The sequence below is a fragment of the Episyrphus balteatus genome, chromosome 1 (assembly GCF_945859705.1).
Source record: "Episyrphus balteatus chromosome 1, idEpiBalt1.1, whole genome shotgun sequence".
Lineage (NCBI taxonomy): Eukaryota > Metazoa > Arthropoda > Insecta > Diptera > Syrphidae > Episyrphus > Episyrphus balteatus.
Window position 1 is genome coordinate 118999292 of NC_079134.1, and position 14673 is coordinate 119013964.

The 14673-nt window shown below is 32.5% G+C and overlaps 1 protein-coding gene across 1 annotated transcript; it reads left to right on the forward strand.

Moving 5' to 3' along the window:
• The first annotated feature begins 253 nt into the window (after window positions 1-253).
• On the forward strand, window positions 254-6472 carry LOC129910466 (tigger transposable element-derived protein 6-like). The gene is made up of 4 exons (XM_055987868.1): window positions 254-536; window positions 842-1062; window positions 1146-1262; window positions 6452-6472. The coding sequence occupies exons 1-4, from the start codon at window positions 254-256 to the stop codon at window positions 6470-6472; spliced, it is 642 nt and encodes a 213-aa protein (XP_055843843.1).
• The last annotated feature ends 8201 nt before the right edge of the window (window positions 6473-14673 follow it).

Sequence of the window (14673 nt, forward strand, 5' to 3'; positions counted from 1 at the left end):
GACTACTCCAAAGAAAGACTCAAGAAGAAAATTGAAATCGAGAAAGGAAATTGCTGAACAATTTAAGTGCGATGTGTCCACAATTAAAAGAGTGGCGAGAAATAAGACAAAATTGAAAGAAGCTGCACAAACTAACCAAAATTCTAAAAAGAAACGTTTGCGAATGAGTTCTAATGAAAAAGTAGAGACTGCTGTCACTCTATGGTTTAATCAAATGTGATCTCAAAATGCAATTATTAGTGGTATTCAGCTAATGAGCAAAGCCAAAGAGTTTGCTTTAAAATTAAATGAAGACTTTGAGCCAACAAGCGGTTGGCTATGGCGTTGGAAACGCAGGGAAAATATTAAGTATAAGAAAATCCAAGGTGAGCTAGTTGACGCAGATACTGTAGGAGCTGATCTGTACCAACAAGAGGTTCTACCGAACCTGATTTCAGAATACGAACCATGCAATATCTTTAATGCTGACGAAAGCGGCCTTTGTTTCAGAGCCTTACCAAATGGTACATTGACAAAAAAAGGTAGCACCCCAAAAGGTAGAAAATTGATAAAGCTCGACTAACCCTGCTGTTTCTCTGCAATGCCGATGAAACATTCAAAAAAGTATTTGCCATCGGAAAACCTAAAAATCCAAGGTGCTTCAAAGGAAAAACTATTCCACTTCCTTATTATTCCCAAAATAAAGCATGGATGACATCTTCTTTGTGGAGTAAATTGATAAAAGAATTTGATAATGAAATGATTCGACAGAAGAGAAAGGTTTTATTGTTCGTGGACAACGCAGCATGTCACAAGGTTGACAACTTAAAAATTGAAAATGTTAAAATTGAATTCTTGCCAGCAAATACCACTTCGATCTTCAAGCCTCTCGACCAAGGTATAATTCATTGTTTCAAAGCCTATTACCGTCAAATCATAGTGCGGAAGCAATTACTGGCAATCGAGAATGGTCTTACAATTAAACAGTTTTCCAAGTCAATCACAATTCTCAGAGCACTCATGTACATCAAACGAGCTTGGTGGCTTGTGAAACCCGATACGATTTCAAACTGTTATCAAAAGGTAAGTCCTTTGTTTTTAAACATGAATTGATCATATTTTGTTTACATCTTGCTTTAATTTTTTTTTTTTTTTTATTTTCGTAGGCTGGCTTCCTTCCTGATGAAAACAGTGAACCTGAAGTCGAAGAAATATGGGACGTACCAATAGAACCAACAATATTTGAAGATTATGTCCAATACGAAGCTTTAAAAGCGTTGACGGTTATACGAAAATTTATTGAGCATAACAACATTTATGATTTCGAAACCGAGCGCCTTGAAGAAATAAAATGCACGACTGGGTCGCACGAACTTGCTCTTAGAGTTAAAGTTGCTTAAATTTTTAAGACTTTTTATATAGAAATCTGGAAAAAAAATAAAATTCCTTTAAAAAAAAATAAAATAAAATCTGAAATTAAATTGCCCTTCAAAACAAGTATGCAGTTTTGATTGATATATTAAGATGCATTTTTAGAAAAAAAATTTTCAAAATTTTTTATAAATAATTTTTTGGAAAAAAAGTTTTAAAATAAAATTGGTATGCCATTTTGTAGAAATCACTAATCAACATTTAAAAACAAAAATTTCAAAAAAATTCAATGTCCCGGTTTCGAAAATTTGATTTTTCAAAAAAAAAAATTAAAAACTTTTTTAAAAATCCAGAAATTATTTTTTGCAAAATAATATCGCAAAAGATAATCGGATTTGAAAAAAACGGTTCTATGGCAGGTACCTTTAATAATGATTTTCAAAAAAAAATTTTTTCATTGGAAGATAAACCTTAGCTTAAAAATAACATTTGAATTTTTTAAACAAAATCGTTTGAGCCGTTTTCGAGATATTTCAATTTTACTAAAATCGGTATATGACAAGTACCGTTATTTTTGGTCCAAAAAAATTAATTCCAAAAACCCCTCTTGAGAGTCGCCAAATAACGCTACATACCAAGTTTGACATTAATCGATCCATCCGTTTAGGCTGTAGCTCCTTATACAAACAGACAGACAGACAGACGGACTTCCGGGATTCACTTTTTTGGCATTGTCCACCATCGTAATGTCATGGAAAAATGTTATCTCAACTTTTTTTTTGTACGAATGCATAACTTGATATATAGTAGCTATATCGCAAGTAAAAATGTTCAATTACAGATTTCAAAACACAACACAAACAAAAATAACTGATTATTTTCTTTGGTAAATCCACTTCCGCTTTAAAAATATTGATATCAATCAATTTATGAAATGTTTTTTTATTTTTATTTATATCATTTAATGTTTGTTTTTTTTTTTATTTTTCAAAAAATATAGAGATAAGTGCCTATGAGCACTTAAGCGGGTTCCTATAAGTGCCTTGCCCGCTTAAATGCCTGCCAAAACGGGGCATTTAAGGTGAGGTACTTATCCGGGTTTTACTGTATTTCGTAAGCGCCTTGCTACACGTCGATTTTTTAATGGATTGAAAAATCAATTATATATTATTTATTTTTTTTTTCAGAAAAATAAATAATTTATAATAGCGAAGAGCTGCATCCAAATCGGGAGGACGGCGGAGCGGTATATTACAACTACTATTAATAGTACAGTTTTGTTGGCATTAGGCAATGTGCGGCGCAATCTTCGTTCACATTATGATGATATAGAATGCAATGGGAAAATAATAAGTGATGCTGGCGTGTTGAATCGGGTCGACTTGAGAAAAGTTTAAGACAAGGCATATAAATATTTTCCTCCCAAAATCTTTGTCCAGTGGTCCAAGGCCCCATGCGCCAACCGAAGCTGAAAAAAATGCTCAAAAAAATTCAAAAAGTATAAAAACACATAATTTTTTTTAAATTTATATTGTAAGAAATGCTACACGCTAACTTAATTACTAAAAATATTATGTGCGAACTTACACACTAAGTAATTTTTATTTTGTATCGAAATAGGTTTTTTGTTTATCTATTTAATTTTTTAACTGTTGTTAAAAGCAAAGTTGTACCTATACTTAGCCTTAATATTTCGTTATTAAAAGAAAGTTAAAGTATTTTCATGTAAGCCTTGTTTTACTCCCATTTAAATTGATAACAAAAAATTTGCAAATTCATTACGAATACCCTGACTTGCAGATATATGGCCATTAATTCTTATATTCTCTGGTTAATCAATTATTATTTTATGAGCTAAGTTTGAAATGTGACAACAAATTTAACTAAATTTGGCTCAGAGAGAGTGTATGTTCTTTATGAGTCAGGTGCAAGCGTGCAAGGGAAATACCGAAGTTTGGGACACAGCTACAAGCAGACAAAAATCAACAATTAAAAAATCGGAAGAAATACAGGGTGTCTGATGAAAGCCGCTAATAAAAAAAAAATAAATAACTTTTTTTCTATTTATATAATGAATCTTTTTTATTTTTATTTTGCAGATTGATTTTTGATTTAAAAAAAATGGATATCTGTGACACTAAAACAAGAATTTGGATTGTCGGCCGCTTGGCCCTTTGCCAGAAGATGCCTCAAATGGTCGAAGAAGACGGAAACATGTTGAACTGTCTTTTTATGTCTGACGAGTCCCATTTCGATTTAAACGGCAACATATACAAAATTGTCGAATATTGAATGCTCACCCCCACAAATACTTTAGGAAAAGAATTGCATCCACTTCGTGGTGTATTGTGTGTGGTGTGCAGTTTCATCACGCTACATTGTTGGGCCCTACTTCTTTGAAGAAAACGATCACACCGTTACAGTTACTGGAGACCGCTACCTGAGTATATTGAGAGCGTTTTTCTATCCAGAACTACGCCGAAGGAGAATTTATTTCAACTCTGTGTGGTTTCAGCAATATAGCCCAGCCTGTTATGACAGAATTGCGATGAAAATTTCCCAATAAGCTGACATCCAGAAACTTCACATTCCGTTGCCCCCCTCCCCCCCAACGCTTGATCTTGCTGCTCCTGACTTTTTCTTGTTTGGTTATTGCAAACAGGAAGTATACAAAGCAAAACCAACAAATGGAATTGGCTCCCAAAACTCAACCTCACCTGCAACAAAACTCAAACCAAACTAGAAAAATGATTAAAAGCGGACGGACCATTCAGCGTTGCCACAAAGTAGCTGCATCACTCTGCAACAAAATCAAAGTGACGGTTAAACCGTCCTGTCAAAATAATATTATTAAAAGTAAATTACTTTCAACTTCACTTTAAAAACATTCTGATCGCCAATTTACTTGAATTGGCAATCCTTTGAAAAACTCATAATAGGAGTTCTTCAGAGGATTGCCAATTCAAATAAATTGGAATCGTGATAAAACTCTGGTGCTTTTATTTTGTTATATTCCGTAAACGACAGGATCCCATCCACCAATTTTTTTTCAATATTCCTTCCAAATATCGTTTTGAATGAAGCTTTAAAAAATTAAGAATAAATTAATCAGATTATTTATTATTAATATTTTCAATTGGTAGTTGAGTTGGTTTGGTACCACAAAGTTCATTCATGGAAACTCCTATGTTGCCATAACTTCCAATCAGTATACATAAACATATCAACTGACTTTCCTCTTCTTTCACGATTTCTTCAATAGTAGACATATTTATGCTATTATTAAAATTAAATGTGTAGTAAATATACATATATATTAATTATGATCAAGGCGAAACCCTGTATATTAATAGATATTTATAAGAACTTTTGTCAGTATAAAGGTTGTTAGTACAATTTTAGAGCGGTAAAATTTAATGGAAGTGATTTAAATTGAAAAAAAAAAACTATTTCGTGAAATTTGAAATTCTTAACTTGAGTTCTGGGAGTGAAGACGAAAAAAAAAATACCGGATTTAGCCTTAGTATCACATTTATAGCTTAGTATGTTATAACTTAACGTAATTTTTTTTTTTCTTATTCCTAGTATGTTATGACTTAAAGTTATCGGTTTAAGAGATTATTGGTACATGGATTAAATGGATTAATTTTTAGATCTTATTATGTACACAAAGGGTAGGGAAATAAAATAACAATGAAAATAGATAAATATTAACTTTATTTATATTATATATTATACAATTTTAATATAAATTATGTATTTAATTATTATTATACTATATGTATAGGCAATTTTGAAATTTTCTTAAATACTTTTATATGAACATTTCTTTTCCTAATTTTGAAAATACATAAATAGGTTTATGGTATGAGAACATACTTTCGTATGTTCCACAAATCTAAATTTTAAGTATTTCAAAAGATGACATCAATTTGAGTGTTGTATTCTGTTGTAGACTCGTCTAATCTTAAAGCTGATACTAGATTCCAGCTCTTAAAAAAGGAGTGTAGGAGACTGTTTGTATCATTTATTATGTTTATATTGAAATTTCCTAGTAAAACGGTATTTTTGTTTTTGAAATTAGCTATGGTATTTAAAAATTCTGTAAAATGTTTCTTTAATTCAAAAAAAGGTGTTGATGGAGATTTTTCCCTGTGATCACTCTTGTGTCACCTACATCGAATGCTACTAGATCGATATGCTCTTCGTGCATCGTGCCTATTAAGATTTCCTGGTCGGAGTGCCAATAAATTGCTAATTTCCTTTGTTGGCTTCTTGAAACACATTAGCCCTCGTGGTTTCCGTTCAGTAAAGCTGCCATCAGATCTGTAAAAGCAGGTGTACCCAGGTATGTATATTTATTGAGTCTGATGCATAGTATAAAAAGAGAAGGTATGATCATTAAAAAAAACTCAGTATCGAGAACTGTCAAAACTTATGGCTACCTAAGGTTTTGACACCCCAGCCCATTGAAATTGTTGTTGTAAACAAATTTGTCTTGGAAATTGTTGTTGCTTTTGACTTTGCCAAATGCCAAACATCAAAACCTTATTACCCCATTTTGTAAGATGGCGGCTCTAATGATCATACCTTGTCTTTTTATACCATGAGTCTGATGGTATTGTGCTTGACTCTGAAAAAATCAAAATGTCAAAATTCCCGTACCATTTATCTGCTATTATACACTCAATGTGTTGTTTAAGAGACTGTTCATGTGCATTTTGCTAGGCAACAAGTAAGTTTTTTTTTTTTAATATCGTTAAAGTTGTTGTAGGATAATTCCAATTTCTTTTGATGTCTCATGCGATCGAGCTCAGTTAAAATTGAGTCTTCTTCTTTTGATGAGTCTGGTGCCTCAAACTTTCCTAAAATATATAGTCCTGACAATGATGTTACTCTGCTTAGGGCAACGTATAACATAGATCAAATATGGCTTGATTTCCTCAGATCTAAACATATAGATTGCCCTTGGCTTTTGTGGATAGTAAGAGCTTCTGCAAGAACAATTTTTTGTCTTGAAACACTTATAGATATGCATCACGAACTCTCTTTGAGCCACATTGAGTTTATTCAATCCCTGAATTATATTGTATCTTTGCAGACTTTAGGTGGACTTTTGTGAAACGACTAGATGTCTGATCTTTAGGCTGTTCAACACCGCTTTGCTCTAACATATCTATGTTTTGGGGTTGTGTGAAAATTCTACCATGTGCCTCATCTTCCGGCTCAGATCTATCACCGATGTTTACTTCTTCAAAGATATCATCAAGTTCCTCAACCCTAACTATGGTGTATTTTGCCCTGTTATTTTCAACTCACTGGAGATTAAGCTGATACATTTCTTTGACGTCTGGACTGGTATATATATACATATACACTGTATATATATACACCCTCTACTGCTCTTTGATAAGGGCAGAGATAAAGCATGATAACCTGCTTCTTGAGCTGACATGAGATTACTATTTAAAAAGACGTTTGCCACTTTTCTTAATTTATCACGAACACATTTCTACCCATTATTGATGTCTATGTCTAAAGCTGCATGTCTGTGGTGGGCAAACCATCATTCATCACAAATTTTACGATAAAGAGGACTACTAGCACAGCTGCCGAAGATAAAATCGAAAAGTATCACCGAGAGAAAATAGAAGTCACCAACAAGTTCGATATATTTCAGCAAATGGTTGATAAAATGTGACTTTTCCTTCTTTCCTTTATACTACAATTTTTTTTTTGTACTTCTGATGTTACTGGTGATTCATTATGTCCTTTATATTAATATCTAAAATGAAAATTTAAACTACCAACCTGAGTGAACATTAGATCTTTTTCCTTCCGTATTTTGTTTATATTAACAAAATCTCCCATGGGGCCATAGCATCCATCGGAGGCCCCGGGGCACTGCCCCGCCTCACCATTGTTCAACTAAAATAGGTACATAATTCAGATAGGAAGGTTGTATATGATTCATTCAGTATGGTTGGGTTTTGGGTAACATTAGTTCTACTTACATAGATTTGGACAGCAAGTCCTGCAGGTCCAGTCGCCGCTTCTTAATATATAAATCTTCTCCCTCTCAATAGCAAAGAGTTATTGATGCTTAATGTCAAATAATTTAACAAGTTCGTCGCTTCTTAATATATAAATCTTCTCCCTCTCAATAGCAAAGAGTTATTGATGCTTAATGTCAAATAATTTAACAAGTTCGTCGTCCTTAAAAGCATGTTTTTTTGCCGAAGTCAAATAAGCTGAATGTTCGTCTAACAGATTTTGCGGAGGAGACACGCTGTGCCTACCACCGTATGCTTCGTCGAAATATTCATAGAACTCCCATGTAATGGCTTTTCTGCCAGATCCTTTACTTCCATTTTTTAATACGTTTGTAAGTCAAGTTTTAAAACTTTTTTTATATTCAATACATACATACATCAATGGATAAAAATGGATCAACTTTTTTTTCATTTCAAAGAGCACCGTCCTCCACAGAATTAGAAAATTAGCTTTTCCTTTTCCCTTTAGAAAAGATAACTTATGTCGAAAAGAAGAAATTTATTAAAAAAATTACCAATAATGATTTACATATTTCGAACTTTTCAAATTCTATGGGTTAAAATGTATACGAAAAATAAAATGTGTCAATTTTTTAAAACCTGTTTGTACGCTAATGTATCAAATAAATTTTTTCGTGTACCCACAATTTCAATTTCTTGCTCCAATACGTACAAAAATTGTTTGGTATGGTAAAAAACTTTTGCCGAATTTATTTTTGTGTTCAAACAAATCCACCTATTCTGATTCCAAAAGAATATAGCAACTTATAACTTATTTCTTTTGTTTTGAACTTGATCAATGAATGAGTAATAACTTGCACTCTTTTTTTACACTGCACGGATTACAATTTGTAAATTTTTTTGCTATCGTTTTATTTGTCGAACGAAATAAACAGAAACAGAAAGTATTAAGAACTTGCAAAAGGTATCTCAGGCTTGCAGTTCAGTGAACCAAAATATAATAGAATATTTTTTTGTTGAACTTCTACATGCATAGACAGCCGTTTTATATATTCTTAAATGTGTTTTTAGGTCATTTTCCCCATCTGTATTCTGAAGCCACCAGCAGCGTGGTTTTCTCTCTGTGGGAAGTTTATTTATGAGAATATAAACCTGCACGATTTTGATGAACCCTTCTTTCAATTTACGCTTGAATTACGTTATTTTATGAAGCTAGTATGTGGAAACCCCTCTGCATTTGGGTCTTCAACTTAAGATACTTAACTTCTATTTTATATCTGTGCAAAAGTACCTACAATTTTTATTTAACACTTTAGTAAAAATTTGATAAGGTTACACATAATTAGATGCATTGGCTTGGTCTAGAACTACTACTTGATGGAAAAAAGGCTTGTTACAGAAGTTATAAGATATATGTAAGTGTCATGGATGTGATATTCATTGGAAGACTAAGCTAAAAGTTAAAGTATCAATGCCGATGCGGCAATGTCAGCAAAAGTTATTTCGAAACTTTTCACGCCTCGGTGATCTCGAAAATCACTTTAGAAGGCACCTGGGTGGAGATATAGTCGCGTTCTCTCAAAAAAAAAAAAAAAAAAAAATGTTAAAATGCTTCAGGTGTGGAGGAAAACTCTTGAAGCACCTTAGTATCTGTTTATTTACAAAACGATACAGTAGAGATATTCATATGTATGTGTATAAAGAACACTCATACCATAAAAAGTAATACAAAAAATCTAAAGAAATGTAATGGAAATCAGCTGTTTATGGTACCCACATACGAGACGATCCGAGAGAGGATATTATAATTTGTTCTTGCTCTAGAGAAGAAAAATACATTTAGCAAAAAAAAAAAGAGGTTCTTAGAAAAGTTCAAACTGTTTAATATACCTTCGTTTCGGTTTTTTTTTTTTGCGTTTAGCTGCCATCTCATCGACCTTCAATTTAAACGAATGAACGGTTTTGTTTATTTTATATGTAAAGCATTTAGAGACAAAATTGCAATTAATTTAATTAATTTAATAACTACAATTAAATGTTCTTTATTTGAGTAAAATTAATCAAGTGCAAGTGAAACAATTTTCAGAAATTTTATCGAGCAAGATAAAAACGGTTACATTTGAATTATAGCAAATTTTGTGGTCTTGTTATTTTTTCTTTAGGATGCATTTTCAGCAATAAGAAAAAGAAAAAACTAAAATTTTGCGTGCATATTACGGAAAAATCACCACAGTGCAATTTCTTTGCTACCAAACCCAAATTTTGGGCCTTTGGTTACTGGACTGAAATCTATTAGGAATAATATTTAAATAATAAAAACGTATATCGTCGGTGAAACCAGAAAACTGTGTAACTCCATTTTAGCAAATTTTATAGGAAAGCAAAAAAACAAAATCGTTTTGAAGGCATTTGTATGAGTTTTCATTTTCTAATTTGCTAATAAAATAAAAACTATGAACTTTAAGGGGATTCTGAGTTTAAGGAACGGTAGATATTAGGTTTGTCTAACAGATGGCATTCAAATCTAATTTTCAGAAAATTTGGAGTTACACACTTTTCTGGTTTCACCGACGATATGTATTTAAACCTAGAAAAAGGTTCTTTCTTACACTTCACAAAGATTCGCTTTGAAATTATTTTCTGTTAATAGGTGTGTTTTTTTGTTTATCTATATAGATTTTGTTTTTGTGCAAAAAAACGACATCAAGATGTTTGAAATCAAAACAATTTACTTGTTAAAAACAGCAAAAACTTTATCTGTATAGATTTTTGAAAAATCCAGATATTTATCCAGATTTTACTTTCTCTCCATAAAAACAGTAGTGCCAAGGTAGGTACTTTATATGTTGTGCTATAGTAGAGCAAGATCCCAGGGCCGCCAGACATTACTTATTTTCTCAAGAAAAAAATGTATGGAATTACGTAGTGCTAGGACATACTATTAGTGAATGGATACTGGCTATCTTGTGCCGACGGCCATTTTACCACTAACAGGTGCTAAAGGTACGAAAAATACGTTGTTAGATTTCTTATTTTCTCAAGGCTGATTTTTATATATGATACTCAGGGAACTAATACATTAATTTTTGTAAGCTGCCAGACCCGTCGGATGGGCCTAACACCTTGCCAGACACGCATTTTAGTATACGGGAAAGTTAGATTTTGTTATATGGAGGTCTGGGAAAAAATTTATAACACATTTTGACTTCAGGACTCGAAAGAGTATCAAGACACGAGTCGAAAACCACATTTTGAACAATCGCATCTAGAGTCATTTGGCCGCCATTTTGTTTTTTTAATAAAAATTTCAATTTTTCACATAACTCATGTATTTTTGAATCTACAGAATAAAAATGTATTGCAAACTTGAAGATAATTTAATTTACTACAATATATGTTAAATTACTTTTTTCGATTATACCTTCGGTTTAAGAGTTAGGGTGGTTTTTTTTTGAAACCATATTTTCGTCATATCCCTTTTATTTGCGCTTTTTTAAAATTAACTTGAAGTAAAAGTTGTAGATCCTTTTATTACCTTCAATTATTACATTAACGATTTTTCGATTTGACAGTCCGTTTTTGATCTGTAGGAAAAAAACTTCAAAAAGGTTGCAATTTTTTAATATAGGAAAAATGTTCTAGTACAGGGTAATTTGCATTAGATGTAACAACAACCTAGGCGTGTAGGTTGCACTCAGACAAGAAAAAAATCGTATAACTAACACTGCCAGACCCATTCCGGCAGCCATTTTTTTTGCCAGACACCTTAAAGCTTTGAAAAAAATAGTTTAACTTTACTTATTTTCTCAAGCTTCATTTTTATATATGATACTCAGGGAACTAATTCAATAAATGTTTGTAAGCTGCCAGACCCTTCGGATGGGCCTGACACCTTGCCAGACACGCACAAATGCTCGCTATGTGTATCAGCGCCAGCGCAGCGTGAGCATGTTTGTAAAGGAGTTTTATAACAAAGCTTCGTTAGATTTGTTATTAATAATCTAATGGGTCTTCCGTAGTATTGAAGCAAAATGTTTATTCTTAATAATACCAATAATTACCACATTATTAAAAATATATACCTACCTACCTTTAAACTCAAAGCTCATAATGATATTGATGAACAAATCGTTGTTAAGTTAAAAAGTGTTTTTCACTAGATATATTTGGGAAATTTATGTTTAAATAGTATTTAAAGAAAATGGTACTTCATTTGCGTTTTGTTATTTTATGTAAAAATAGAAATTCGTCAGTAGAAAATTTCAAATTATTTTTGTTTTAAATATCATTGGTGTCATCATCGATCCAAACTTGGTATTGAATATCTTCATCATCATCATCTTCAGCATTTTTAGTATCTTCTTCATTAGATTATTAATAAACTATTTTTTTCAAAGCTTTAAGGTGTCTGGCAAAAAAAATGGCTGCCGGAATGGGTCTGGCAGTGTTAGTTATACGATTTTGTTCTTGTCTGAGTGCAACCTACACGCCTAGGTTGTTGTTATATCTAATGCAAATTACCCTGTATTAGAACATTTTTCCTATATTAAAAATTGCAACCTTTTTGAAGTTTTTTTCCTACAGATCAAAAACGGACTGTCAAATCGAAAAACCGTTAATGTAATAATTGAAGGTAATAAAAAGATCTACAACTTTTACTTCAAGTTAATTTTCAAAAAAGCGCAAATAAAAGAGATATGACGAAAATATGGTTTAAAAAAAAAACCACCCTAACTCTTAAACCGAAGGTATAATCGAAAAAAGTAATTTAACATATATTGTAGTAAATTAAATTATCTTCAAGTTTGCAATACATTTTTATTCTGTAGATTCAAAAATACATGAGTTATGTGAAAAATTGAAATTTTTATTAAAAAAACAAAATGGCGGCCAAATGACTCTAGATGCGATTGTTCAAAATGTGGTTTTCGACTCGTGTCTTGATACTCTTTCGAGTCCTGAAGTCAAAATGTGTTATAAATTTTTTCCCAGACCTCCATATAACAAAATCTAACATTCCCGTATACTAAAATGCGTGTCTGGCAAGGTGTTAGGCCCATCCGACGGGTCTGGCAGCTTACAAAAATTAATGTATTAGTTCCCTGAGTATCATATATAAAAATCAGCCTTGAGAAAATAAGAAATCTAACAACGTATTTTTCGTACCTTTAGCACCTATTAGTGGTAAAATGGCCGTCGGCACAAGATAGCCAGTATCCATTCACTAATAGTATGTCCTAGCACTACGTAATTCCATACATTTTTTTCTTGAGAAAATAAGTAATGTCTGGCGGCCCTGGGATCTTGGACTATAGGTATTTTATACAGAAATATCTAAAAATATTAACGAAAAACGCGGAGAAAATGGGGTTTGAAAAAAGCTCTCATAGAAAAAATAATCAAAATTTTGTTTGACATGGTTGCATTGCAATATTAAAATTTCTAAATATACGCAATGCACTTTTCAGATAAAAGTTTTAAATGGATCCTGATAAGATTGTTGAACAAATATATACTACATAACATTACCAAAGTTCTTTCGAAAAATTAGAAATAAAAATAAAGTTTTCTCGTTTGATTTTCAAAAAATCGAAAAAAATCTCAATATGACTACCTTAAAACGCTAATAACACAAGAACGACGCAACTTATGTTAATGGTCATGGTCTTAAAATGTAGCTTAGAATATACAAATAGTTTTTTTTTTTTTTAATACAAAATTTTTGCATCTAACACGGATGCCATAAAAAAAGTTTTTTTTTTTGTAACAAAAAAACAAAAAGGTGAAATGAGAACCCCCCCTCCCTCCAAAACGGTTCATCTTTCAAACAATCGCCCTACAAAAGATGTTCCCAATTCAACTTTCATCACATTTCTATACAAAAAACAATGTCAATCTGAAACGATGACACGGTATTAAATTCTGCCCCGTCAACGCTGGGACACGGTCATTGCGATGACACATAGTCCTAAAACCCTATGAACGCGTCCCAATGACATTGACAGAAAGATTACACGGTCATCGGAAATAGTCAATGCGTTGACCCAAAAATGTGTATCAACGCGAGTCTCAACGCAATGACAGCAGTTTTCGTTGACGATCACATGACGTGACACTCTTGGGACAGATTGTGACGTCATTTTTACGTCAGAGAGTTACCGCGTTGACCGATTTCGTTGACCGTGTAATCATAGCTTAAAAAAGGTGATATTCGTAAGTGGGATCCTGAAAACATAAAAAGAGCTATAAATGTTGTGAGAAGCAACAGCATGCGAATTCTGCTGGCTTCAAAAACATACGACGTCCCACACACAACATTACAAAGGCATGCTAGAAGTGAAAAATCCATAAAAGATGTTCTTTCTACAAAGCTAGGTCGGAAGCCAACCCTCAGTGATTCGATTGAAAAGGACCTATGTCATGGAAATTGAACACTCAGAAACAATATAGGTACCGAACAAATTTTCTGTGATTTTGGAACGTGCTGGAAAAGCTTGGTTACGTAGTTTTTGTAAGCGTCATAAGAACCATCTCAGTATTCGCACATTGTTCGATCGTACAAAGGGATTTGCAAAAGAAAATGACCTTCTGGAAAATCAGTTTTCTGAGTACAATTTTCAACCCAATCGCATTTGGAACGTGGATGAGACCGGACTTTCCGTTGTGCATAGTGTTGCCATGCGTCCGGGTTTTCCCGGACATGTACTCTTTTTTGGCTGTGTGGGGGACGTCCGGGATAGTTTCTATCAATTGTCCGGGATTGTGCTCTTTTGAAGCCTTTAAAAATCTCACTTTTTGTATGCTACTCTTAATACATTCCTTATTCAAAAAACGAATCGAGTTCATTAAAAGTTTTGTGCTCTGTTCCAATATAATCAAAACTCAAAAATGTGCGTATGAGGTACTGGTTAGTGAATTCTCTGACCAACAAAAATTTATTTTAATAAATTTTATTATTTATTACAGTAGGTACCTTATTGTAAGACTCAACACTCAAGGTGCAAAATTTTAAACGATTAAGAAAAATATAAGGCCGCTTAAGTAAGTTGCTAAGTCAAAAAGACCATTTCTTAACTTAAATAGTAACTTACTAAAAATTCTATTAGCATTCAACTAAGGACCAATTTTTCAATAGTCAGTTAAACAGTCATTTAGTACTTATTCCTAAGGATAGAGAAAAAATCAATTTTTCAACAATCAGATATGGCTTATTCCTTAGAATAAAACTATCTGCTTTTTTCAGAGACGAATAAAAATTACTCTAAGGAATAATCTCAACAAAAATATTGTGTCAGTTGTGAAAGTTTTG